Source organism: Apium graveolens, chromosome 7 (genome assembly GCF_009905375.1).
Source record: "Apium graveolens cultivar Ventura chromosome 7, ASM990537v1, whole genome shotgun sequence".
Taxonomy (NCBI): Eukaryota; Viridiplantae; Streptophyta; class Magnoliopsida; order Apiales; family Apiaceae; genus Apium; species Apium graveolens.
Window position 1 is genome coordinate 267,777,441 of NC_133653.1, and position 27,976 is coordinate 267,805,416.

At 32.5% G+C, this 27,976-nt stretch overlaps 3 protein-coding genes and 1 long non-coding RNA gene across 4 annotated transcripts; all 4 read left to right on the top strand.

Annotated features, from left to right (window-relative positions):
- The first annotated feature begins 1,347 nt into the window (after positions 1–1,347).
- LOC141672872 (protein PELOTA 1-like) lies at positions 1,348–10,122 on the top strand. Its single transcript, XM_074479560.1, has 16 exons — positions 1,348–1,647; positions 1,753–1,835; positions 3,061–3,136; positions 3,817–3,891; positions 3,976–4,032; positions 4,815–4,860; positions 5,801–5,876; positions 6,941–7,016; positions 7,148–7,180; positions 7,282–7,350; positions 7,565–7,671; positions 8,698–8,770; positions 8,918–8,956; positions 9,221–9,315; positions 9,499–9,605; positions 9,784–10,122. Exons 1-16 carry the CDS (start codon positions 1,597–1,599, stop codon positions 9,855–9,857), a joined length of 1,137 nt encoding a protein of 378 aa, XP_074335661.1. The 5' UTR covers positions 1,348–1,596; the 3' UTR covers positions 9,858–10,122.
- Positions 10,123–11,730: 1,608 nt separating this feature from the next.
- Positions 11,731–13,146, top strand: LOC141675155 (uncharacterized). Its single transcript, XR_012555921.1, has 3 exons — positions 11,731–12,794; positions 12,875–12,977; positions 13,060–13,146. It is a non-coding gene; the product is annotated as an uncharacterized LOC141675155 (long non-coding RNA).
- Positions 13,147–14,380: 1,234 nt separating this feature from the next.
- On the top strand, positions 14,381–16,991 carry LOC141675217 (sucrose transport protein-like). Its single transcript, XM_074481928.1, has 5 exons — positions 14,381–14,536; positions 14,669–15,991; positions 16,092–16,155; positions 16,325–16,368; positions 16,502–16,991. Exons 2-5 carry the CDS (start codon positions 14,783–14,785, stop codon positions 16,673–16,675), a joined length of 1,491 nt encoding a protein of 496 aa, XP_074338029.1. The 5' UTR covers positions 14,381–14,536; positions 14,669–14,782; the 3' UTR covers positions 16,676–16,991.
- A 5,503-nt stretch (positions 16,992–22,494) lies between these two features.
- LOC141671063 (GRAS family protein RAM1-like) lies at positions 22,495–23,786 on the top strand. The gene has a single exon (XM_074477154.1). The coding sequence runs from the start codon at positions 22,497–22,499 to the stop codon at positions 23,784–23,786; it is 1,290 nt and encodes a 429-aa protein (XP_074333255.1). The 5' UTR covers positions 22,495–22,496.
- The last annotated feature ends 4,190 nt before the right edge of the window (positions 23,787–27,976 follow it).

The following is a 27,976-nucleotide window of genomic DNA, read 5'->3' on the forward strand; positions in this document are numbered from 1 at the left end:
CCTTGGTTCATAGAATCCTGCAGATATGTTGACTAAGGTGGTCACGAGTGAAAAGTTAAAGCTTTGCGTAGTTTCAACTGGCCTTCAGAATTGATTGATGAGAAGGCGTTGCAATAATTAGAGTTATTGATAGAGGAATTGATTTTACTAGACTTACAAGAGTGAAGTGAAGATTGGCCAGACTCCAACTGGGAGATTGTTGGGTTTGTGGAATCTATTAATTAAACCCATGAAAATAGACTATTCAGATTTTGATTAGTTTATGGATTAGTCTACTTTTCAGATTTGTACTATAATTTGGATTTAGGCTTAATTTCTTCTCTTATAGATACTCATGTAATTATAAAATCATAACACAACAAATTGTGAGAGATCAATACAAGTTTATGATTTTACCCATGTATAAGGTCCATCGCCTTCCATTAGTGGTTGGGATTGAGCACTGGAGGTCCTGAGCGTATCTTCATTGTGTAACTGTAAGGTACTCTTTTGCCAAAGTAACTATACAATTGATTGTGGTGTTTTTCTGGTTCCAAACCTTCTCCTTGGAAGCTTTCCACATTGATGTACTCTTTTTAGTATAACGTCGAAGGTGTTTTTTACATTTGAAAATGCAATAAAAATTTACAAACTTATTAAAAATCCTAATAAGTTTATAACTAAATTTTATTTCAATAGAAAATTTAAAATTCTATAGCCATCCAATGGCATAGCGTAGGCCTGTCAAGATTGGAAACGATCCGACAAACATATTTTACGGTTTATGGGCCAGGTCAAAAACGGGTCGGACCACCCGAATAATAAATGTGGGTAAAAATATTTATTAATATATAATATTATAGAGTAATATAATTAATCATTTAAACACAAATTTATAAAGGTTGAATCATTTTTTGATTATCTTTTTATATTTTGAACGAAATGTATTTATGAATTTTAATTAATTAATACATCATGAATAATTTTATAACACAAAAATAATATTTTTAAACTTAAAAATGTAAATTATTCATTATACTACACAAACTTAAAAAATTATCAAGTGTAATGATTTGATAAATATAATATTCAACTAAATTTTTTAAACAATTTGAATAACTATATCATTAGTCGACAAAGTAATTCGTCGAATAAATAAATTAGCGAGTCGGGTCGGGTGACCCGTTTAATAAACGGGTCGAATTAGTGTCAAGGTTTTCCCTGTCAAAATTTTTCCGGGTGAAATTAACGTCGAATCTAAAATTCTACCTAAGCCTATCACATGAACCCTACATGTAACCCGAGATTGACAACCCTAGATAACCCAATGGGCCATGCATTAACCAGAACCTCAACCCAATCTTATACACACCCCATCAGCACAAAATCCCAAACAAAATAAAAAAAACCCGATTAGAAATTATAACCCGACCCATATAAAAGTTGCCCACAGTTCTTGAATTTGCCTCCTTTTTTTTTCCAATCAAATCCCAGATGGGATTTGATTTTTTCACCCCAGATATAAAACCCCCCTTTTCTATTGTGCATGTTCAACTCATTCTATAATTTATAATCTATACACACAGACACACAGCAAAAGCACACAGCTAAATAAAGATGAAGATTATTCATAAAAACATAGACCCTAAAGGCCCTGGTAGTGTTGAGGTGCAATTGTTACATATTTTTTTTATTTTTATGTAAATTTTGTGTAATTATTTTTATTGGGTATTTAATTTTATTAAATTCTTGATTTTTAATTTGTTTTTTCAGATGGTTCCTGAAGAAGCTGATGATTTATGGTTAGCTTATAATTTGATTAGTAAAGGTGACAAAGTGTGTTCTGGTACTGTTAGGTACTTTCTTTATTTTTTTTCGAAAAATTTCGTAAATTCTAGTAAAAATTGGATTTTTAATAATTGGGTTGATGAATTTGGTGGAAATTAGAGTAAAGTTTGTAACTTTATGTCATGATTGATGTTTTTGATCAAGAATTGTTATTTGGGGTTGCTTGGGATTAACTTGGTTGTGTGTTTAGTGTTTTTCTGTTTTTCAAAAAATTTCGTAATTTTTGTAAACATTGGATTTTTATTAATTGGGTTACTAAATTTGGTGGAAATTAGAGTAAAGTTTGTAACTTTATGTCATGATTGATGTTCTTGATGAAGAATTATTAATCGGGGTTGCTTTGGATTAACTTGGTTGTGTGTGTAGTATTTTTAAGTAGGAAGTTGCACACTTTTTTTCAAGATTAATTATGCTGATTTTTGATGTTTTTAAGTATTTTTCGAGTAAATGGATTAGCAAGAATTTAATATATTTATTGCGTTATGAAGGCTAAAAAAGTGAATGGATATGACATGATGTTATATTAAGTTTAGTTGAGTATTGAATCCTCTGTTATTCATGATTCTAGAGTAATTCTTGATGCGCGATATTACTTGCTATGATAAAGGAGTTTGGGCAAAAAGTTTTTGCAGTAGAAGACTTAACAAGGAATAACTGACAAGAGCATTATATTAAATATGAATACTTACGAATATCTTGTTGTGAACTGTTTCTTGGCGAAATAGAATCCAACCCTCTAGTGCTCAGTCAGTAGCTTAAATGTCACTAGAGCATTCTACTGTAGTACCGTGATCTAGGCAATTTCATAGAGGATCAACTAAAATTAATTTACTAGATAAAAGAAGCTTTAAGCTATTTTTTTGTGTTTGGTACAATTTGAAGTCTGAAATGTATCTTCTTTTCAATTCGATTTTCAATCCCACAACCATAGGAATTGAATTGTGATTACATGATTTTGAGGATTGTGAAGTATATATACATTCCAGTTCACTTTTCTTCTGATTTCCTGCACATCTATATATTGTCCTCTTGACATATATAGTAGTCTTGTAACACCTTTACAAGCAGTTTCTTTTTTCGCCAAGTTAATCCAAATTTGAATCTCGAAACCTCATATAAGCTACAATAACCTTAGGGCTTGGCAGTATTATCAAGCATGTGAAATATATCATGATTAATGTACATCATTCAAGGAACTGGTTTTCATGATATATAATTTTTGATGTTTTGCAGGAAAGTTTTAAGGGAAGCAGCTTCTGGCGGAAGAGATGCAGAGCGTGTAAAATTGAAATTGGAAATCAAAGTTGAGGTATGACCATGCATCACAAATGGTGGTTTAGATTAAGTTCAGTATGTTAAGTGTGTGGCAGTGTTAGTGTAGTTTCATGTAATTCAGAGATTAAGTGATGCAAGTATAAGAAATAGAGTTTATACATATTTAATATGCGGAGAAACCTTACAAAAGAGATGAGGCTCAAATCACTTTGCTGATTGGTATACATGGATGTTTTAAGTAAGCCATAGTATTTGAATATTCTTTTGTTGGATGATAATTTGATCAGTATAAGGCACTAACCTGTTGACCCAACGATACTGGATAATCCTGAATTTCCTATAGTTATGGGTGCCTTGACCACTTCTATGACTACTGTGGTCCAGTAATATTGGTAGAAAACTATACATGTTGCATGAGGGATTGTAACTTTCCCTTTTCATCTAAGGAAGGGTTTTCACTCTTTTTGGGTGGAGGTGGGGCCTGGGGGGGTTGAGGCCTACCATCAATTTAAGAAATCTCTTCTTCACTGTTATTTCCATCCAGTTTTGAACTTTTTAAAGGTGGTTACTTCTAGAAACTATACACTGCAAGAATTATTATTCTATATATACATGCATATTTTTGAATTTATTGACGAATCTCTAAGCCAATTATCACATTTCAGTAAAAAGAATTTCATTTATATATGTTCCTTGTTATGAATTTGTATGTAGGCTGTAGATTATGACAAAGAAGGATCTGTCTTGCGTATACGAGGAAAAACCATTATGGAAAACGAACATGTGAAGGTATTTACAATATAACATTAAAATGACATTTGCTACATGGTTTTCATTAAATTTATGTAGTGAACTTTATGCGTTCTACTTCAGATTGGAGCTTTCCATACGCTTGAACTTGAGCTGCACCGGCCTTTTTTGCTAAGAAAGGTATGCTTTTCTATTGGTCTCTATCAATCAAATTTAGTTGCCTATCTGTTTACTTCATTCATTATTCTTGAAAAAAATGTTGTTTTCAAATCACAGTGGTATTCTACCTCTGTCCCATTTATTTGATGTTTGACTTTCTGACACGCATGTCAAGATGTAAAAAGTAGTAGTTATACTTGACATAAAATTTTAAATTTTATATCAAATTAAAATTTAGATTCTAAATTTTTATTTGATATAATTATTATAAATAAGTATATCTAAATACGATTTTTTTAACACCTCAATATGCCTGTTGAAAAGTCATAAGTAATTAAAATGGGACGGAGGGAGTACTAGACAATCATTTGTTGGTGCTGTGATAAGTGACAGACAGATTGAAAAAAGTAGTATGCTTATATATGAAGTACCGTGTGCAAGTAATTTAGTGAATAATTTTGACACCAGTGCCGTTAGATAATTCACGTGGAGGTGTATGTATATAAATTTTTTATTTTTGTGCCAATTAATTTGTGAGGGGGTTTCAGTGCATGTGTACCTGATACTGTAGTATCTGATTTGACTATCTAGTTATATGGATAAACAAAAATTCAACATAAGCTGTATTTGCATTTAATTACCTGCTGTAGTTATTTTGTAAGTTTGTGTAAAGGAGTTTCTCTCATCAAGACCCAATGGTATAAGTTAAAATTTTGTGTGCTATCAGGATTCAGTGCAAGTATTACCTATACTTTCTGGAGTATGTCATTTGTTTTTTTAATTGAGGGTTGTCTCTTTAACAGGCAGTTTGGGATACAATGGCGTTAGATGTACTCCGTCAAGCCTCTGGTATGCAATTTTAACTATAATTTCTTTGATTTGAATTTTCGAAGGATGTGTAGCATAGAATGTTTGTTACAAATCATGCTCAATGTAATCCGAATCTGCCATGCAGTTCCTTTCATAGCTTTCTACTTGTTCTCGACTTTATTTATTTGTTTAATTATCATAATTAGATTAGCTCCTGCTGATCTCTAGATTGTTTGATTCAAAAGTTTGTGGTTAATGAAGGCTACGAAAGATGCCATACTGCATATATTGCATTTAGAGCCATATTACTGAATGACAATTGCTGAAGAAGATGTAGTATTGCCTCTTCTGATGCACAATGACTGTAGTGTAACGTTGTATCTTTGTATGGTTTTAATTTCTCTGTTTATTTCCTTTTCTTGAGAGTTTTGGCCTAGTACGAAATAATTTTAAACTAGCGGACCTTGTTTCCTTCAGACCCTTATACCCTTCTTCTCAAAGTGAAATAAAATGGATTTCCTACTTCCTACTTCTGGGACATTCCCAAACTTGAGTGGATAACAACTTTACTATTCCATTTATACTATTCGGGCAAGTGTACAAGCATCTGTTGTGTGATAAAGAATTTTTGTTTAGTAGAACATTTTTGTAAATTGATGATACGAATTACTCTGGTTATAAGGTTATACCAGTAAAAACTTCAATAGGGTTGTAACTTCTTGTTTGAATTATAAGTTTAGTTGTGTTTCGATTCGCTCAGTGGATTGGCTTACTTTTTTTTGCTTCACAATTTGCATCTCTATATGGGTTTATAAAGTATTTCTGTTTCAAATCTATATAAGGGTTATAAAATATTGTGCATGTTTGTCCATTTCTTGCTTCCACATATGCAAAGTGGAAAAACTGAAAGTATGAGATGCTTTGTACCTCCTCGTTTTGTGTCTTCTCTCCTGTATGCATAACATTATCTGTTTCTCAGATCCTTCTGCAAGTGCTGATCTGGCCGTGGTTATGATGCAAGAAGGGCTGGCAGAAATTTTCCTCATTGGAAAAAGGTAAATTTGAGTGTAAACCTGCCTCTCCAAATCTGTTTGTTCGTGAGATTCCAAAAGTTCAAATATTCTATTTTTACTAATTTATTGTACTGCTGGTGAAAAGAGTTTGGAACTTTGTTCTCTCCTGCTCTTTTGTTCTCTAAATTTTCTACTTGGTTAACCACATGAGAGCTAAGGATGTGTGGGGTGGGAAAATCTAGCTCCTAGGAGAGCATTATACTGATGTTTGATAGTATAAAGAAATTTTCACCCTTTAGACTATGAATTCTTTTAGCAGTGGTGGAGAATTTAGTTTATGAACCTGGATGGTCATCACTATATTGCTCAAACATTTGGTAATTTTATGTTTGTGTTCAGATGGGTAATAAGACACATGCAGCAATCTAAAATGTTTTGTCACTAGTTCAAAAGGTACCAGATCTTTAGGACTATCAGAGAGAAAATATTGAATATAGATATAACAGCAGTGAGCAGCTTCCCTTTTGTGCAAATATGTTTCCGTTGTTGCCACTTTTGGAAAGTCTAAGCTCCGTAGAACATAAGTTTCCCTTTATATGATTTCCCACGAGTCCACGTGCTATATATTTTCCAGACACTAAATATCCGGGATTGTACTATTTAAGTTTTTTTCCCTTTCGCAGATACTCTTAACTTCAAAGAACTTGCATTCTAATTCAAACCTTTAAGTTTAAACTCAACATATTAACATTTAACTTCTTTTGGGAGGAGTAGTTAAACTGAATAAAAGTCTATAGATAAATTATATACTGGTTCATAATAATTGAAGTGACCTTATTAGGAGGGTCTACCATGAAAATAGAGTTTTATATTAATAAGCACACATTGTGATTTATTTAAATTCTGAAACTATAGTAGCCTAGTTTCTTTTTAACTGTTTTTGGTATATGAATGCTTCATAATGAATGTCAACCTAGTATATGTAGTATATAATGATGAGCTACACTAATGCAGTTGTTCTGCATTTGTCTGTACTCTGTAGTTTTAGAACTTATTTGTTGAATTTGTCAAAATTAGACTTTTGTAATTAGGTGATTTGTCAACAGTGTCACAGTTACCCGTACACGGATTGAAGCTTCAATACCTCGGAAGCACGGACCTGCTATAGCTGGTTATGACAAAGTATGTTCCCTAAGCAAAAATAATATATAGGCAGATTTCATTTACTGCAGATTATGATGGTAAACAGTGATAGTTAGTATAGTTGTGTATTTAATCATATTAATTTAATTTTTCAACTACCTGGAGTACAGGCTTTGAACAAATTCTTCGAGAATGTTGCACAGGTGAGAGCTTAAACCGAGTTCTATTAGTATGTCTTGATATCCTACAGGTTCTATTTGAGTTGTGTTAAGCCTTGTTTTCCTTTTGTTTGGGTGCATTGCAGGCTTTCATGAATCATATTAATTTCCAGGTTGTGCGGTGTGCTGTGATTGCAAGTCCAGGATTCACGAGGGTGAGTCAGAGATTATTTTTTCCCCTTAATTTAGTTCTGTTTAGAAGTCAGTGTTTGCGTAAAGGGAGGCCAGGTCCTATGCATTTAATCTGTTTTTTGTGCAGTGGGAGCTTTGAAAATGAGTTCTTAAGCAAACTCTTTGCATATTAACGAAGTCCTGAATATTGCGAAACATATTCTAATATATCTGGAGCTGTTTCCTGATTTATTTCAGGATCAGTTTCATCGTCACTTAATGTTGGAAGCAGAAAGGAAGGAGTTCAGAGCTATAATCGAAAACAAGTCTCGCATAATTCTTGTGCACACGACCTCAGGATACAAGTATGTTTAGCTCACTCTTTTATAAAATGAAATAATAACCTTGTTTTAATTACTTTTGGCACAACGTGAAAGTTATATTGAATGTTTAAACTATTGGACTTTTGGCACAACGTGAAAGTTATATTGAATGTTTAAACTATTGGGCCCATTATTAGGTTAAACAAAATTTTGGTTGCAACATAGTCTTGTTTCACAGGCATTAGAATCTTCATACTATACCGTTGTGTAAGATTGGGGAAATTTTTTCTACTGGGACTAATTTCCTAAACGTATACCTGGAGCTAAATATTTCTTTCCAGGCATTCCTGATAGCTTCATCTAGGTGTAATCTTTTTAACTTTATTCCAATAGCGCATAGCCACCTCCCCCCCTGTTTTTCCCTCTTCTTTGTCAAGTGAGGATGGAAGCAAAGAAAACAGGAGTTTCTTTATTAGGCATGGTTCATGCGGAGGTAGATAGTTCTTAGTTTATATCGCATAGCTAAATGGTATATATCTCTTAGTGCAAGTCATTATATTGTATATTTCTTCGTTTGTTAGATATTAGTTTTGTTTAATAGCATCTGTATGAAAAATAGTCTACAAGATACAAGTTACGCAAAATAAACTGATATGACTGATGAATGAGCTGAACACTATAAGCCTAACCCGTAGCCTTCATTTGTCTATCCATTATCCAGCACGTTGTGATGGTTAAAGCACTTGTTGAGAAATAATGAGACGCCTCAAATATATCGCAGGTTGTTATGTTTAGCGGTCTTTTAAATGTGCTTGTTGGGGACCGATATGATATTTGGTTTAGGTAGGTAGGGTGGCCGGGATATAGAATCCTGTACCAATCCGAGTTAATCCAAGTATTGTGTTTTAGTAATTATATGGGCCCTGTACAGTTTGGTTTATGTTTCTTAGTGCTTGGTCTTCCTATCAAGTTTTTTTTTGTAAAATGTTATTGGCACGTAGTCTATCGTTTATAGGTAAAATGAAATTTTTTCAAGCGTAAAGAAAGTATTGCTTGACTTATACACAGGCATAGTTTAAGAGAGGTACTGGATGCTCCAAATGTGAAGAATATGATAAAAGATACCAAGGCAGCACAGGAGGTATATCGAGAAAGCAAAGTGCTAAATTATAATTACCAGCATCACAACTTAACTTTTATTTTTTCTCCTCTCTTTTTTCTTTCTTCATGGCATCTGCACTTTCTTTTTAATCAATCACTAAATCGTTTTTTTCCTTTGTTTATTTAGGTCCGAGCTCTTAAAGACTTTTACAACATGCTTTCAAATGTAAGACTGAATGCATTATAATTCATCATTTCTTACATAACATAGATCACACATTGTGAACAATGTTCATCACTTCACTTGGTTTAACGGGGTTCCCATCTTTATATATTTATGTGTGTGCGTATGTATCCAGCATTGGCAATGAAGGAAAACTTCTTGCATATTATACACAAAAACAATCATATACATGTATGGGATAAGAATGTTTCACTTATCCTTTTCAATTGTACTTACATTTTTTATCTTTTAAAACAATTTATGTAGGATGCATATCGAGCATGTTATGGACCAAAGCATGTTGAGGTTGCCCACGAACGCATGGCTGTGCAAACACTTCTCATCACAGATGAGCTCTTTAGGTTAGTAATCTTGGCTATACCTATCTCTACAAAACTCCTGAGACTGCTTTCAATTTCTGAACTTGGTTTTAAGTGTTTATCCGATCTTCACTACACAGCTCACTAAATCACCGCAACATTTTTACTTGAGAGAGGTACAAAGTTTAGCAGTTCCTAACATACAGCAAGTCATTTTGCTTGCAGGAATTCTGATGTAGGAACACGGAGAAAATATGTCGATTTAGTCGATTCTGTAAAGCATTCAGGAGGCACCGCACATATATTTTCAGCAATGCATGCTTCAGGAGAGCGTACGTATACTTTATCTCTCCTCTTGATATAAGTAATGATCTAGTCATATAAGCTCTAAGTTGAACCTCCATCAATAAATCTCATAACCCACGGCTCTTTTCGATTACAACCCCTATCATTTATTATGGTTCTACTTTTCGTTGTTAAATGTCGACTAACTGGATATTGGTGTAACAGAATTGGCACAGATAACTGGAATCGCAGCAATCCTTCGATTTCCTATGCCAGATTTGGACGACATTGAAATGTGAAGGGACAGCTCTGGGGTATATATTGGGGTTTATCATGTTGTATATTAGATATTTAATACATCTTATTCTTTATTTAATTTTGTACCATAGCCATTAGTTTAAATAACTTGTGGCACAATTTTGTTAAAGTTAGGGCCATTAGTTCAAATAACTCGTGGCACACTTTTGTTAAAGTTAGGGTCCTTGCATTTGTATCAATATTGCGAATGTTATTGTTATTACTATAGTCTATGTATCTAAATGAGCCACAGGACATTACAAATTACACATTACTCATGAAAACAAAACAAGTATAGAATTGTAGTTTTTTTTTTTAAATTTACGTCGCTAGAGACACATCTTGTGAATGTTATTATCGTGTAGTTACTTGGTTCATTAGTTTCTATTAGAACTGGTAAATCGGATAATTGGATCGGATCAATTTTGGATCGGTTTTGGATGTGATCAATTTTGAATCGGTTTCATTTTCGGATTATGATATAATTCGAGACCAATTGGATCGGATTAGATGTGATTCAGTCCAAGTCTAATTTGGATTAAAAGCGGATGAAATTCGGATAAAAATTGAACAAATTCGGTGCGGATATTTTCAGATCATAACTTATTCATTTTTTTTAATTTGTGAGACTTAAAAAAATATATTTTTATTAAATACAATACTTTTAATATAATATAATGTACTTTTACAAAATATTATGATTAAATAATTATATTATCATAAATATCAAATACTTAAAGTATGATTTTTTTTCTTTTTTGGGATCATATTCGGTTCGGATAATATATGATTCAGTTTTGTTCGATTTTAATTTATAATCTGATTAGTATTTCGGATCGTTTTCGGTTAAATTTTCGGTTCGGGTAATTTTTGGATCATTTTAATTTGGTTTTCAGATAATTATCAGAATATATGATTCAGATCTCGGATCAGGTCTCAGAACAATTCTCGATTCCATGAATTTCGGTTCGATTATTCAGATCCAGACCCATTTTGCCAGGTCTAGTTTTTATGACGTGGTACCCTAATTATATAAAAACAGAAACCCTTAAATACGTGCTTAGAAAAGTTATACGAGGAATTATATTTTAATGATAAACTTACAAATTTTGAATCAAATTTATCAATAATGCAATTACATATGTACCACTCGTGTATTCATGCTTTAAATTCTTTTTACTTACCCGAATTTGAATATGTACTTAGAAATATTAAACTCTTTAATCGCAATTTTTTTATGAAATTGTCAATAAAACATAAAAGATGCTCAAATGCACATGTTTTTTTTGCTAAATAAAAAATGCACATGTTTAAATGAATATATTTATATACTTTGAATAAAAAAATAAAACAAGAATAAAATATTTCATTTAAAATGTTTTCTTATCAATATTTATTTTTATTTATTAAAACACATTCACACACCCATCTTCTGATTTTGACAAAATTCTAACACTCAACATTTTACGAGATAAATAACACGTTCTTTCTATTAAAACACATTCACACACTCATTTTTTGATTTTGACAAAATTGTAACACTCAACATCTTGCCGGATAGATATCACGTTCCTTTTAACTTTAAAGCTATATTTCCAATAAAAGAGAAAGTTTAAAGCGCAATTTTTCTTGTTCTCATATTTTTGAATTTATTACTCAAATTTTTTCTCACTATTTCACTTAAAAAAATTGAGAGAGTAATTAACCTCCCTTTTTATACTTTTCTTGACCTTCCTCTTTTTATATTTCTTGCAAAATTTTTGGGAAACTGTAAAATAAATAACCACAAAAATATCCATTTCTCTTCAAATTTAAACTTGAGGGGTGTTTTTTTTTTTCCATTTTTCAACTGTAACATAGAGGAGTGTGTTCTTGTCTGCTTGAAGACTTATGTTGACTTCCGCTTAAACAGGATGTTATTTATTTCACTAATTGTGTTAGCCTTTAAACTTTCATGTTATTGTTTTTCCCCTAATGTTGCACCAAGGAGTTGCACTACTTGTTACTGCTCATTTTTACATTTTATGTACTTGGAATCTTGGATGCTTTTACATCTACTTAGATTACTGTTATTTCATGTGATTGTAATGAATTTTGATGTTAGCTTATGTTTTATGTTACTAATTAAACATGCATGTTTCTGCTATTCTTGATTTGTGTGTGTCTGTTCTTTCGATTTTAGGTTCGATAAGTAGACATCATTTTTCAACACTTATGAGATGGGATTTTGAGATTATGCGGTAATTAAAATGGAACCATTTAGTGGATGAGCCATAATAATGATGTTTTGGGCTTGCTAAGCATGCCTTAACTCCACGTTAGTATGATATTGTCCGTTTTGGGCCGAGTCTGCAAAGATTTGTTTTTGGGTCATTCCTAGAAGGCCTCATACTAATGGAATTAACTGACTACTTATATGATAACAATCTACCCCTCCCACAAACGATGTGTGACAACTCCTAACATGATGAAGGTAGAGTTGTAGGTTCTCGCAATTTGTAATTTATGAGTGTTGTATATATACCTTGAAGCTAAAGAGGACTTCAGGTTGTGAAGTTTGTTTGGTAAATGGAATTCGCTATGAGTTGTTCTTGAGATATTTTTTTAGTCGGAGTCTTGACGACATCCACATCAAAATGGCGATTTTAGTATTGATTGTTTTGATTAATATTGTGTGAATGCCAGTGCAAAGAGTGGATCATTGTCCTGTTAGCGAAAGCATAGTTAGGCAATTAAGCGTCATTTTGATGAATGTTGATCATATTGATGACCAAATCCTCGCTTGTCTAGGATTTTTAGAAAGGATATGAAACAACAAGTTTGAAGAAGCCACTCTGAGTATTATAATTACATTTGCACACATTATTCTTTAATCCTTACCATGCAGTTAATGGTTTGGTTCTCATTATGCGTGTGACTTGCTGAGACCATCAGATATGGTAAGAGTTATTTTTTTATTGTTTATCTTGTTCTATTTGGTATAACAAAATTAATTACTGTTTTCTGTTTACTGTTTAAGGTAATGGATAAAAAATGTGGACATTGCCAGTACTTAAACTTGGAGGTATATGGTGCTTTTGGCGATGCTGGTAATTGTATGACACTCTGATGCCAACACACTTGTAAGTTATCAACTAATTTTACTTTTCTATTACCTAACAAATTTATTTGTGGAGAGTATAATGATAGGCAGTGTGTGTGAAGGCTTCTTTAGTCACTTCCTAAACTGCAATGGTGTGAGGAGGGGTAGAGGAGATAGTTCCATTTTCAAATGATCGAGATTTCAATTGCGTAAGGCCTTTTCCGGAATATAATCTTTCGATGATCACGTCCACAACATTCTTGTGGTGATTACTGTACTTGTACACGATATTCTGGACTTTAATACCAAGACAATAACCGTATTTAACTTGCAGAGTTCAAAGTAGGAAAAAGACACTGAAATATAGTTTACAGTCAGTTTTATTCATATGATATGAGATCTACAGACTACTGATAACTTTAATAATATCCACTAGTTTTCTTTCTTTCTACGGTTCTACTCTCATGTCATCCTTCCTTCTAATTGGGAGTCAAAAGTTGGGAAAAAAACATTTTCCAGAGCTTAATTTTTATGTGCTGCATCTCAACAAGCACAAGTTTTTCGGAAATAATGGATTGAATACAGGGAACTTTGACAGGTGTTGAGAATAGATGCGGTGTTCTTTAAAATTAGACTCAATGTTTCTGCCTGAGCTTTAGAGGGAATAATAGGCACTGGCGTTAGAATATTACTAAAAATGCAGTTTTGCTGGATTGATTTCTAGGGTTTAGAATAGAGAATTAAGGGTTATATTTTTTTTTGTTAAAGGAATCAAGGGTTATAATTGTTACTATTAATTTAAGTTTTGACTAAAAGAGCATATCTGTTTAATAGTCTTGAAGCATAATTTTATTTGAGAGTTAAGAATATTCTTAATGGTTATTGTTAGAATAATAATATAAGATCCTAGAAAGGGCCTTCCTCTACCACCTCAAGATTTTAGAGCGACTGATTCCTTAACACGTGGCTGGTTTATCAACAGTTATGCTGCGGCTTCGTTTCTAGTAAATAAAAGCTGAAATTGAAAACACTTTGCAGTTTCTTGAGCTATTGCCTGCTAGAAGTACCATGCCAAATGCTCATCAAACCGAAGATCCTATGTTATAGTAGCTTTACTATAACATTTCTACATTTTGTTTTTTGGTTATAGCATTAGATAAATATAGAAAATAAGAATTACAAGCTGTATATGGATTTAACAGTTTTGGCAGAAACTGTATAGTAAAGGAAAAAATTGAACAGATAAAATGGGTGGACATCCAGAAAATCAGGTTTAATTATGTAATTACCTATGGAGTTATAACAAAACTTGGGTATTTACACATACTCTAGATAGCATCACTAGTTTTGTCTGGACAAAATGTTCTATAAAGAAAAGGTTGTCCTAATAAAAAGGAGAACCTCACAAAACCAGAAGTATCAATGTAGATTTTTACCTATATACATACCATTATCATCATCATTATCATTCTCCTTTTCGAACAAGCAACTCATTTGTGATACTTCACAGATGTAGAAGGATACCGGGGGGGTTTTATAGACGAAAGGAGTATAAGATTGAAGAATAGCACAACGAGCACAACGGATCCTAAGCTCAAGGTAAGTTATGCAGTTTCAATGTTTCATAGTCTGGTTTTGAGCCAATGCAGATTACATATTATTGAGTAGATATTAGAAAAACACATTATCGGTCCACTGCATAAAATGCTGATGATGGTTTGAATTTGACAGGTTTTATTGGATCCGGAGGATTTAAGGTTGCTATTCTTCTTGGCAAGTGACCCCTTTCACTTTCTATAGAACACCCTCACACTCTACATAAAAGGTACACAGAGGTACTTCAAAATGGAACAAATCGATAAACCTTCCTCCAGCTATGATGAACCAGCACCAATGTGGAAGCTGGTTCTTGTTTCCGCCATTGCTGCTGGTGTTCAATTTGGTTGGGCTCTGCAGCTCTCTCTACTCACACCCTACGTTCAGCTTCTCGGAATTCCCCACACCTGGTCTGCGTATATTTGGCTCTGTGGCCCTGTCTCTGGCATGTTAGTCCAACCAATTGTTGGTTACTACTCTGATCGTTGCACTGCTGCCTTTGGCCGTCGTCGTCCGTTTATTCTAGGTGGTGCGTGTTGCGTTGCCATTGCTGTTGTATTGATTGGTTTTGCAGCGGATATTGGATATGCAGCTGGTGATGACCTGACAAGTAAGTTGAAGCCACGTGCCATTACAGTTTTTGTCGTCGGGTTTTGGGTACTGGATGTTGCTAACAACATGTTGCAGGGTCCATGCCGGGCCTTTCTTGCCGACTTATGTGCCGGAGATACAAATCTCATGAGCAGGTCCAACACATTCTTTTCATTTTTTATGGCTGTTGGTAATATCCTCGGGTATGCTGCTGGTTCCTATCAGAAGCTATACAAGATTCTCCCCTTCTCGAAAACTGAGGCGTGTGATGTATATTGTGCAAACCTCAAGACTTGTTTTATCATTGGTATAATACTACTCATGACCATTACACTGGTAGCAATTTCTTTAGTAGAGGAGAAAAGACTGACACCTGAAGAAATTGAAGACGACGGCTCAAGTGGCAGTGTCCCATTTTTCGGTCAAATATTTGGTGCATTTATGGGATTGTCACGTCCAATGGTATTGTTACTAGTTGTGACATGTTTAAATTGGATCGCGTGGTTTCCATTCTTGTTGTTCGATACAGACTGGATGGGTAAAGAAGTGTATGGTGGAGTTCCAAATAAAGGCAAGGCCTATGATGCCGGAGTGCATGCAGGTTCATTGGGCTTGATGCTTAACTCAATAGTCTTGGGACTTACATCTTTGGTGGTGGAGCTCTGCATACGTGGTGTTGGCGGTGTGAAATTGTTGTGGGGGTTCGTCAACTTCATATTGGCGATAGGATTTGGTATGATACTAATTGTGAGCAAAGTTGCTGCTTCCCAGCGCCAATTTGGTCCTGATGGGGATGCTCTAACACCGTCTCCTGAAGTCCGGGCTGGTGCTCTTGCTATTTTCGCTGTATTGGGAATTCCTCTTGCGGTGAGTGCAAAGTGTGGTTTGGTTATATGGAATTTAGGAGATCACATCAATATACGATATGCTAACAGCCACATTCTGGTCTCTAAATTTTTCGATACAGGTGACCTATAGCATTCCATTTGCTTTGGCATCCATATTTTCAGCTGGTTCGAAAGCAGGACAAGGTAAAATTAGCTCTAAGCTTGTTTCAACACTTAAATGTGTAATTGTCTTTCTACTCTAAATAATTGTTGAACATGATACTAAATCTCGACCTGTATCCTATCTGATTCTGAAACCCCTAAATCATACGATGAACTTTTGAGTTAACTCATCTGAACTTCTGATGTACAGGTCTCTCCCTGGGGGTTCTAAATATCTCAATCTGCATACCACAGGTATATTTTCTTTGATATTCATGTACCACATAGTGACATTTCATCGTAAAATCTTTCAGCCTGCAAAGTGCAAACAAATGGTTCTCAAAGCAATGTGAACTAATAACTTGCAATAATAATGTGAAACATACAGATCATAATTTCTTTGACGAGTGGACCGATAGATGAAGCATTTGGAAATGGCGGAAACTTGCCAATGTTTGTAATTGGCATGTTCTGCGCTGCAATTAGTGGCGTTTTGGCGATAGTCTTGCTTCCAAAGCCTAAAACATCAGCCAAATTGACAATTGCGCCTGGAGGCCACTAAAGCACTGTGAGCCACATATCTTCGCGGCCACATACAATATGAATGAATTCATAGTGTAGAAAAATACTTGAACCCCAACAAAAAATTGCAGTCCTTTTACAGTTTTGCACATTTTTTTGGAGGGTATATATTTTCAAACCTGTATGTTCATGTCAGTCGATACACTGGAATTTGAGCTGTAAAAATGTCGTGTATGAGGGATACACGAGCCTTGGTGGGAAGGACTTGTCTGTTCGATTTATATATAAATTGTTTGCAAGATTATCAAGATAATCAAATTCTTTGCTGTTGAAGAATTTACAGCAATTTTTGTTCATTTGGTACCCTGTCTCGACTTTTATCGTATTTTATGAAATGTCTGCAGAGCTCAGCGCCTGCTATCGGACACATTTTCAAGTCGTTTTCTTTCTTTGTTCAGTGTTGCAGGTCTCTAAGCTTAATGATCTTGATTGATACCAGACAGAAACAAATGAACTTGTTTTTGCTGGTAAAATATTTCCTTATGCCTCTAGTCAGAGTCTGTCGCTTAAATGCGGTTTATATTGGTTCACGTGGTTTGCGAGCCCGTAGGGTTTACCCGGTAAAAAAATAAAATAAAAATAAAATATTTCCTCTGATTCAGATTCATCTGTGACGTCATTCAAGTACCACATCGATGAGTTGAAAAACAATTTTTTTGAAAATATGCTGTTCAAACTTGGTCCAGAAAGATCAATATCACATTATGGTGAATTTAAAGTTAAAGACAGGTTTTGCGTCCCTCATAAATATATCAATCAAATATGGGCGCCCATCCTCAACAACTAATTGTAGTTCGGAAAATTTCCTGGTTTTCTGGATTCACATCAAATTCCAGTATAAATCTTTTGTGGGGGAAAATTTTCGCAAACAAATGCTTATAAACATCGTTGGACAGTGGACGGGGAACATGACCCATCAAATATTAATGTAATGGCAGGTTGTCATTTTTTAAAACAAATCAAAAACTAAATCGAATAAAAATAGATAAAAATCCATGGAAGTGCATGCACAATGTCGAATTACATATTATACTAGGGTGAATTTAAAGTTAAGACATGTTTTGCATCCCTACCGTATATATATCAATCAAATATGGGCGCTGATCCACCCATAAATATATCAATCAAACAGGCGCACCCGCAGAAAAAAATGCAAACAGATACTTACAACCATCATTCGACAATAAAACAAATCAAAAACCAAATCGAATACAAATAGATAAAAATCCATGAAAGTGCATGCACAATGTCGAATTCAACGGCAAATATAATGCAGAGGGGCATAGACAAATCATCTACCAGTCTTCAACTGCTGCTGCATAGTATAAGCCATGATTTGCCAAATGTCAACTTCATGTTTCAACTACAAGAATCTAACCATCTCATTTGATATATTCTTGAATCAATGATTGTGTCTGCAGATACAGACTATAAAGATAAGGACTGTCAAATTTATCTATATTGTGGAACATTGTATAAAACAAAAGTTTTCAAAGCTTCTGCATTAACAAGAAGAACAATATTCATTTAGAGTTGAATTTCAATATCTGATGTTAACGACTTGTTTTGTTTTCATGCCAGGTTCTTAATCAGCTTGATTCTTTCAAACATAGTTTTCAATGTCTTGAGGAATTTAATATTTTGTGATTCTGTTTGTAATTGTGGACTAAAGTTTAACGAACTTGAAATGCAAAGGACTCGCATGTTCGGTTTACACAATATCAGTAGTTTAGAATCGGTGATATTTGAGTTGCAGGTGATATTAATATTTGTTATATTAAGATTAAATTCGAGGAAATCCTTGTTTAATTTATGTTATATTCGACTGATTTTAACGAAAAACTCAAACTCGATCGATTTTTATCCCGTTAAAATTATCAGTTTTTCATAATGATAGTCTGTACTGTCTTTACGACAAATTTAAAACCAGAAAATTTTATTATTTAAATCGGTGATAATTGAATTTGTCATATTAAATATTAAATGTTAGTGATATTTAAATCAATGGTATTAACATCCGCGTATTATCCTAGTTCTCTCCCCGATGAGAGTCAACCTCCATTTTTAGATCTATGGTTCTAATGGCCCTTCTATTTTCCATTTCGCGGATTTACAATTCCCTTTCACCGTTTAATCATTTTCACTATTCTATCCTTTCTTTTATTTTATTATTTTTTCAAAAAATTCGAATAAACATATTTTTTTATGGGATCTAATCCTTTTTAGATGATTTTTTTTTTAACCTTGTTATCAAGGTTGTCCCAAATCTTTTTGGGTGTGAGTATATTTTGTTTAAAGTATTTGTGTATTTTGTTTTTGGTTTCGTTGGAAAGAATTTATATAATTTTTTGGAAGATCTGAATTTATTGCATCGAAACTGAGACGATGGTGAATATCACAAGAGTTTACTTTTTGACAACAAAAGATTATTCATAATTTGGGGGCATTTGTTCCATCGATTTTAGTTTATGTAACTAAAAAAATATGAATATTGAGCTACCAATGACATTTATGTGAAAGTAAATTGTGATTCTTATAGTTCAGGGTTGATGTTAGCTGGATTGGTGGGAAAATTATTATAATTCTTTTTATTTCAAAAAATTTTATTCTATTTGCTAAGCAATCCGAAAACAAGACGACTATTTGTTTAGTACATTTATTTGTTTACCAATCAGTTTGTATTATCATTTCGGAGGTTTATTTCGATTGTCTTCCGGTATTTTAATTAATGCATTCTATTTTGTTTGTTAAAAAAAACATCCGCATGTTTACCATAAATTCGATGAAATCCTTGTTTGCGATCCGTTACTATCACCAATCTTGTTTTAGTCGAAATTTTCTTAAATTCGACAAATTTCAACGAGAAAAGATTGAATTCGGCCGATGTTTTTCCCGCAAAAATATCTTTTTTTCATATAATGATAGTTGGTAGCGTCATTACAATAAATTTAAAACAAGAAAACATTTCACTACAAAATAAAAACTTAAAACCAATCATAAATAACATTTGGAAAGATTCTTGGGCAAAAGGTATTCTCATACTTGTGCAAACGGAGCTAATACGAGGATGCATGTCACATCTAATAATTGAACACCAATTTAAGGGGAAAAAGTTGCGCCCGCACGTAATGATACTTTTGACAAATTCATAACCCAACAAAAGTGTAAATTAAATATTAAATGTATCATTGGTGTTAGTATCGAATCGTTTGTTTCTGTGATAGATGCTCTATTGTAGAAGTTGCTTCTTCTATTTGTCTTTTGTGTAAATTATATGCAAAAAGGAATATAATTGCATATTGTAGCTTGTTAGATTCTTCATCACTTTGTAATGTTTGCCTTTTTCTTAAGAAAGATATATAGCTAATTTTTTTTTTCTTATTTCAATGTAAAATATTGTCCTAGACTCCTAGGATCTTCTAAATTTGCCACTTGATGAAATGGAATATTGTTTGATATTTAAACAAAATGTATAGCTAACAAAATTATGCTCTCTTTTTTTAATTATAAATCTAGTCAATAACTCAATTAATCACAAAATTATGTTCGGATTATAATATATGATCCGATAAGATCTTTTTTTGTCTGTAATATATTAAAATTTTAGAAAATTTTGGTTCGAGACGTTTTATATGCATTTCACAGTGAATAAATATTTCAAAAATGGACGTCTGTGATTTACATTTCGGTCCAAAAATGAGCTTTTGAATGATAGAGGTTAGAAAATAATACTCCCCTGTCCTTTTTAAGTTATACTGTTAACCAATTAAATTGACCAAAATTTAATCGGAATTTATTAACATTTTATCAATTGATAAAATAAAATAATATATCATAAAAAAGATCTTTTAATCTACTTTAATATGTAATTTTCAGTTTTTCAAAATAATGTAAGAATAACTTATAAATTTTGATAAAAAAATAGTCAAGTTGACCGATAAAAATAAAATTGTGACAACTAAAATAATGGAGAGAATATAAGATTAAGTTGGATCTATAAATACTTTTGGACATGTCTAGACCCGGCAAAATGAGTCTGAATCCGAAGAACCAAACCGAAATCTATGGATCCGAGATCCGAATTATATAATCAGATAATTATCCGAAAACCAAATTAAACCAATCCGAAAATTAACCGAACCAAAAATGATCCGAAATAATAGATCCGATTATAAATTAGAACCGAACAAAACCGATTCAGATAATATTCAAACCGAATATGATCCGAAATAAGCAAAATTCATACTTAAATGTATCTTATATTCGTGATAACTTAATTATTTAATTATAAATTAATGTAAAAGTACATTATACTACATTTAATAAAAAAGATATTTTTTAAGTCTCAAAACATGAAAAAATAAATAAGTCATGATCTGAAATATCCGAGCCGAATTTTGTCCGATTTTTATCCGAATTTCATCCGCTTTTGATCCGAATTAGACCCGAACCGAATCACATCCGATCCGATCCGATCCGAATAACCTCCAGTTGTTTGTTAGGAGTTGTCCCATATCGTTTGTGGGAGAGACATTTTGCTAGAATTTAAGACAACTCTAATTAGTATGAGGCCTTTTGGGAGGTGCCCAAAACGAGCGGATAATATCATACTAATGTGGAGTTAGGTCTGCTCAGCAAGCCCAACACCAGTTATATAATAATCTAAAAATGGAAGCGATTCGAAATAGATTCAATTCAAAACCGATCTGGTTATCCGATTTGTGAGGTCTAGACATGTCTATACGACTATACCTTTACCTCAATGAGTAACTCTACCGCTTGTAAGAATCGAAAAAACTAGCTGAAATATCTCCCAAACGGTAGCATGCTCATCAATCTTTGTGTCCGTATAGATGCCATTGTTAAAAGTAGTATATATTCATATATGATGCTGGAGGCAACTAACGTTCAACTATAGATCGAATATAATGGTTAGTTTTATGCTAAAGATATAATAAACATAAATAGATTGATTTATGCATCTAGAAGGGAGTGTAAAGACAAGCTTTTATTGTAAACGGTAGGTTAAGATTCGTTCATAATTTCTAGCTCATCTTTGTCCCTTTCAAGTGGCATCTCTTGATCCACCATGCAAAAGTCAAGAAAACAAAACAAAACTATCATCTTTCATAGTACTCAGCATATCCCCTTTCTAAATGTATATGATAATAGTTGGAACAAATCTAACACTATCCTAAATCCTTAAAACTTGTTGATTTAGGTATCTTAAAGTTACATGTGAACTGGTGGTTACAGATTTCGTAAATTTGAATATTAATGTACTAATTTGTGGTTTATTGATAATTTATTTATTAAATCATTCAAATTATGACCGATTTATCGGCGACTTTTGAAAAATTGGCCGATTTCTATGACAGAGCATATACCCAATATATTTCGAAGATGTAGGAGTATCTCACTCGCTCCGTTTACTGTCCAGAAAAAGTTATATATACGTGTACACACTTCTTACATCAAATTAACAGTATTATATTTGTACATCATCTCCAACTTTTTTTCATTTATATGTTTGTAAGAACTCTCTCTTGTCTTTGTTTCTACTCCATGTAATGCCACCAAAGAATTTTCAAGATATATTCCTTTAGCCTTTACATACTTTGGTTAAATAGGCCTAGCTAGCCACATTATATTCTTCTTGTACTCTCCTCATTCATCTTAATTTCTAGTTCATTTTCTTTTTTAAAGTTGTTTACATGGAAGCAACAGATCATGATGAAGAGTTTTTGACTCTAACACTTGCGATTGTCAAGAATTCATGTTTCGATAAGAAGAGGAAGAGGATGAAAACGGAAGCTCCAATCGAGCCTGCAATGAGGTCGAATGAAGATTGTGAAGGTAAAATATTTAACCTCCTGCAGTTGAGAGAAGAAATGTTGAAACTAGATCACAAGAGAAAAGGAGTGGCAGAAGATGGAAAAGGGCTTCATTTGATCCATTTGCTCCTTATCTCAGCCACTTCTGTCGATGAAAATAAGCTTGATTCGTCGATTGAGAGTTTGAGTGAGTTGTTTCAGAATGTGTGTTTATCAGGAGATTCTATCCAAAGAGTTGCAGCCTATTTTGCTGATGGCTTGGTGGCCAAGCTTCTTACACGAAAATCGCCTTTTTACGATATGATCATGAAGGAACCAACTCCTGAAGAAGAGTTCTTGGCATTCACTGAGCTTTACAAGGTGTCTCCTTATTACCAATTTGCTCATTTCACAGCTAATCAGGCTATTATAGAAGCTTTCGAGAAAGAAGAAGAATATAATAACAGGGCTTTGCATGTTATTGATTTCGACGTCTCATATGGCTTCCAATGGCCTTCTCTTATACAATCTTTATCAGATAAAACCACAAACAGCAATCGTATAACTCTTCGAATAACTGCCTTTGGAAGAAGTGTAGAAGAACTGCATGAAACTGAGACAAGACTAGTGTGTTTTGCCAAGGGATTTAGGAACATGGTGTTTGAATTTCAAGGGCTATTAAGAGGTTCAAGTTTTTCGAACATAAAGAGAAGGAACAATGAAACATTGGCAGTAAATTTAGTCTTTCATCTCAACACTCTCACTAGTTTCTCAAAGATTTCAGATACCTTAAAATCGGTACATTCCTTAAACCCTGCCATAGTAATCTTAGTGGAACAAGATGGTAGTAGAAATCCTAGAAGCTTCTTAGCGCGATTCATGGAATCTCTACACTATTTTGCTGCAATGTTTGATTCCTTAGACGACTGTCTTCCACTTGATAGCGCGGAGAGATTGGGAATCGAGAAAAACCATCTTGGGAGAGAAATCAAAAGCTTTATAAACTACGAAAAAGATGTCACAAATTGCATGAAACATGAGAGGATGGAAACATGGAAAGGGAGAATGGAAGGACATGGATTTGAAGGACTTAAGTTAAGCTCGAAAAGCGTAATGCAAGCTAAGCTTCTTCTTAAAATAAGGAGCCAGTATTGTCCAGTGCAATGTGATGGAGAAAATGGTGGATTTAGGGTGTTTGAAAGAGATGAAAACACAGCTATCTCTTTGGGATGGCAGGACAGGTGTTTGTTAACTGCCTCTGCATGGCATTGTGTATGATCAGACATATGTTTGTTATGTATTCTTCTAACTTATTCCTTTTTCTGTTTTGTTGATAAATATTTCAACAATACCTAATACCTAATAATACAACATACATTATTTTTTATCAACCAGAACTAGTTACCTTGCGCTGGGCTAGACCTAGACCGATCTAGTAAGGGGCACGATTACTTTGCGCTGGGGCTGGACTGATCTAGTAAAGGTATAGGCAGTTTTCTAAAAATTGGCAATTAATTGGGATTAATCGATAATTAATCATACTTCGATAAGAAATTGAACTGAGTAAGCAAAAATCGGGTCAAAAATCGCTTTTTACGAAAATAGATCAAAAATCGGATTAATCGGTCAAAAATCGGGTATTCGGTCAAAAATCAGTCTCATTGATAAAAAATTGAAAAACTATTTAGAAAAATAAAAAATAAAAATAAATATAAATTTCTATAAAAATTAAGAAAAATAATAATCTCGTATACATATTTACAATTTTAAATGGTTAAATAATAAACTTTCTTAATTTTCATCTCAAATTAATCTCAATTCATAAGTTAGATTTTAAGAAATATATTTACTTTAATAATATTTCATAATTTAAATTTATTTGTATAAATATTTATAAAAATTATATATGTATAATCAAATTAGTAAAAAAATTACATGGATTATTATTTATAAATAAAAATAATATTAAATTAGTTCCGATTAATGAACCGATTAATCATTTCGATTAATCCCCGATTACCCAATTAATCTCTGGACAGTGCTTCCACCGACTAAATTTGATTTCCACTTTTTACAACACTAGGTATATGAGAAAATAAAATCTAACTTCTTTTACCACTTCATCTATTATCTATCTATTATCTATTATCTATTATATATATAGTACAACAATAGGGGGTTTGATGAATAATTTAATTAATATGACGATTATGCCCCTATATTAATACATATATAATATTTATTTCATATCATCATTCAATTATTAAAAACTATTAATAACTATTAATTGTTGTTTACTTAATATGTGTATACATACATTAATACAAACATACATGTATACATACATACATGCATGCATACATACATACATACATACATACATACATACATACATACAATAAATCATTCATTTATTATAAATTACCGTACAATTAATATGTGCATACATATATACGTACATACATGCATACATACAATACACACACACACACACATATATATATATAAATCAATACATGCATGCATGCATACATACACACACATACACACACAGGTTCAACACATACACCCATACATTTCACATCATCATTCCTTTATTAAAAATTATTAATTGTTGTATAATTAATTTGTGGATATATACATTAATACATACATACATACAATAAATGCATACATACATTAATACAAACATACATGCATACATACATACATACATACATACATACAATAAATCATTCATTTATTATAAATTACTGTACAATTAATATGTGCATACATATATTAATACATACATACATGCATACATACATACAATAAATACACACACATATATAAATTAATACATGCATGCATGCATGCATACACACACATAGGTTCAACACATACCTACATACATTTCACATCATCATTCATTTATTAAAAAATATTAATTGTTGTATAATTAATATCTGTATACATACATTAATACATGCATGCATACATACACACAATAAATCATTCACTTATTAAAAATTATTAATTATTATACAATTAATATGTACATACATACATGCATACATACATACATACACGCGCGCGCGCACACACACACACATATATATCTATCTATATATATATATAATACATGCATGCATGCATGCATACATACACATAAGTTCAATATATTCACACATACATACACACATACTCATATATTCTTATTTGTAATCAATTTTAACATCATCCACCAATACAATGAAATAACCAAATATTGTATTAAATTATTTAGAATAAAAATTAAAATAAAATATTTATACACATCTGTACGATTTCTACTTCACTATTAATAATTATGTAACATATATTATATATACTTCTACCATCTCATAGATTGTTAATATTGTTAGGGGGGTTGATCAAATTAATTTATGTGACAATTATACCCCTACATTAATATCTATATAATATTTAATGTACATCATCATTCATTTATTAAAAATTATCAATTATTGTATAATTAATATGTTTATACATACATACATGTGATATATATATATATATTAATAGAGAGAGATACACACACACATACATACTCGTATATTCTTATTTGTCATCAATCTAATCTCGTCCCAACATAATGAAATGGCAAAATATTCTAATAAATTCAATGAAATAAAAAATAAAATAAACTATTTATACATAAATGTACGATTTATATACTTCACTATTAATCATTTTATGACATATCTCATATACTACCACCATAACATAGGTTGTTAACATCGTTGTTAGACACAAAGGTAAAAAAAAAGAATTATGTTGAAGAAAAATTAAGAAAGCGGAGGTAAATTTTGGAGCCATTATAAAAATAATATGCTATTTTAATAAATATTAACAATATGTCCCAAAATAGAAAGTTATTGGGACGGAGAGTATCGTATGTCATTCAGTGAGTAAATTTACAATCCTGACGTCAATTGCCTATATAGTATGACTCGTCAATCACAAGTCTAACACATAAACACATTAAATAATTGAAAAACAAATTAATAATTATTTTATATTTAGAGTGGTTGATATACATCAGACACACATAATCACTTGTAAGTATTTATTTTCTAAGTATTAACATATTACAATCACCATTTAATTGTGAAGCGGAAAAAAATGTATATTAACATAATTTATTACTTTTGGCGAATGCACCATTGCAAACATACCTCATTCACTCGTACTCATATGCATAAACAAATAAATTTCATTCATTAGATAATAACATAGATCTATCGTCAACAATTACAACGAATTTAGAGTATGACCGGGTATTGCACGGGCAATAGCGCTAGTTTTTTAATAATATACGAAAGTACTGCTTTCATAAAATATAAAAAAATATAAAGTGTCGCTACAAAATGTTGTTGGCGTACCCTAGAAAAGAATTTCTGGTTCAGACCGGGTAAATTAGAATATGCAATACAGATATATCAACATTCTTGTTTTTGATAATTAACCACAAAAGATTCATTAAAATATAAGGCTCCCCCTCAAACACTAATGCTGTAATTCAGGCCGAATGAACCGAATTACAAATTCAGCGTAATTCAAGTCGAGTCGACCTGACTCGTTAACTAACGGTGCCTAAATCTCTGTTTGAACTTGTTTGAATTCAACTCGTGAACTTAAACCGGCTCACTTAAAACTTAGCAAGCTAGTTTTAACGAGTAGGACGAGCCGACTCATTTAATTTTACGGTTAATCAAACCTAAAAATCTTCTCGAACTCGACTCGTTTAATTTAACAACTTGAGTTAAATCTGCTTGTTTAATTAAACGAGCCGGAACCTCTGCATCGACTCGACTTGTCTTTAAATGCTTTGTTTATATGCAAATTTCGATAACAAGATTATGAAAATTGGCTATTATAATAAAGGATTTACGAATAAACTCAAAAAAATTATTATTTGCGCAAGGAAATATTTAGCTGTAAAAAGGAATACAGTATACAAAAATGTTTATAAAATCATTGAAAATGTAGGAAATTATATTCAATTTAAAATTTCTAATTATCGTTGGTTGGAATATTCCTCTATTTTAGATCGCTTCTGGTACCATACATCACATGGTTTAATGTTTGTTTCTCGCATGTTTTATGATTCTGATGGGTTCATGCCAGATGTTAGTGATTTTGTTGTTGTACATATCGATTGTTTCAGGGACTCCATAAGGGATGGTGTTTATAGTCTAAACGCTGATTTTTGGAAGATGACATGTTTTATTAATGTTTTTATTTCAAGCATCAGTATCGATGATGTTGTTTTTGTTAATGGTGCTGCATATTGGTTAGGGTTTAATTTGGAGGACCATGGTATAATAACTATAGTTATGTGCTTTGCCACCAAGACCCATACATTGCGTAAAATTTCACACGCGAATACATCAGTTCAATTTGTTTTCAACATCGGTTCTGAACCGATGTCTGATGCCATGTTT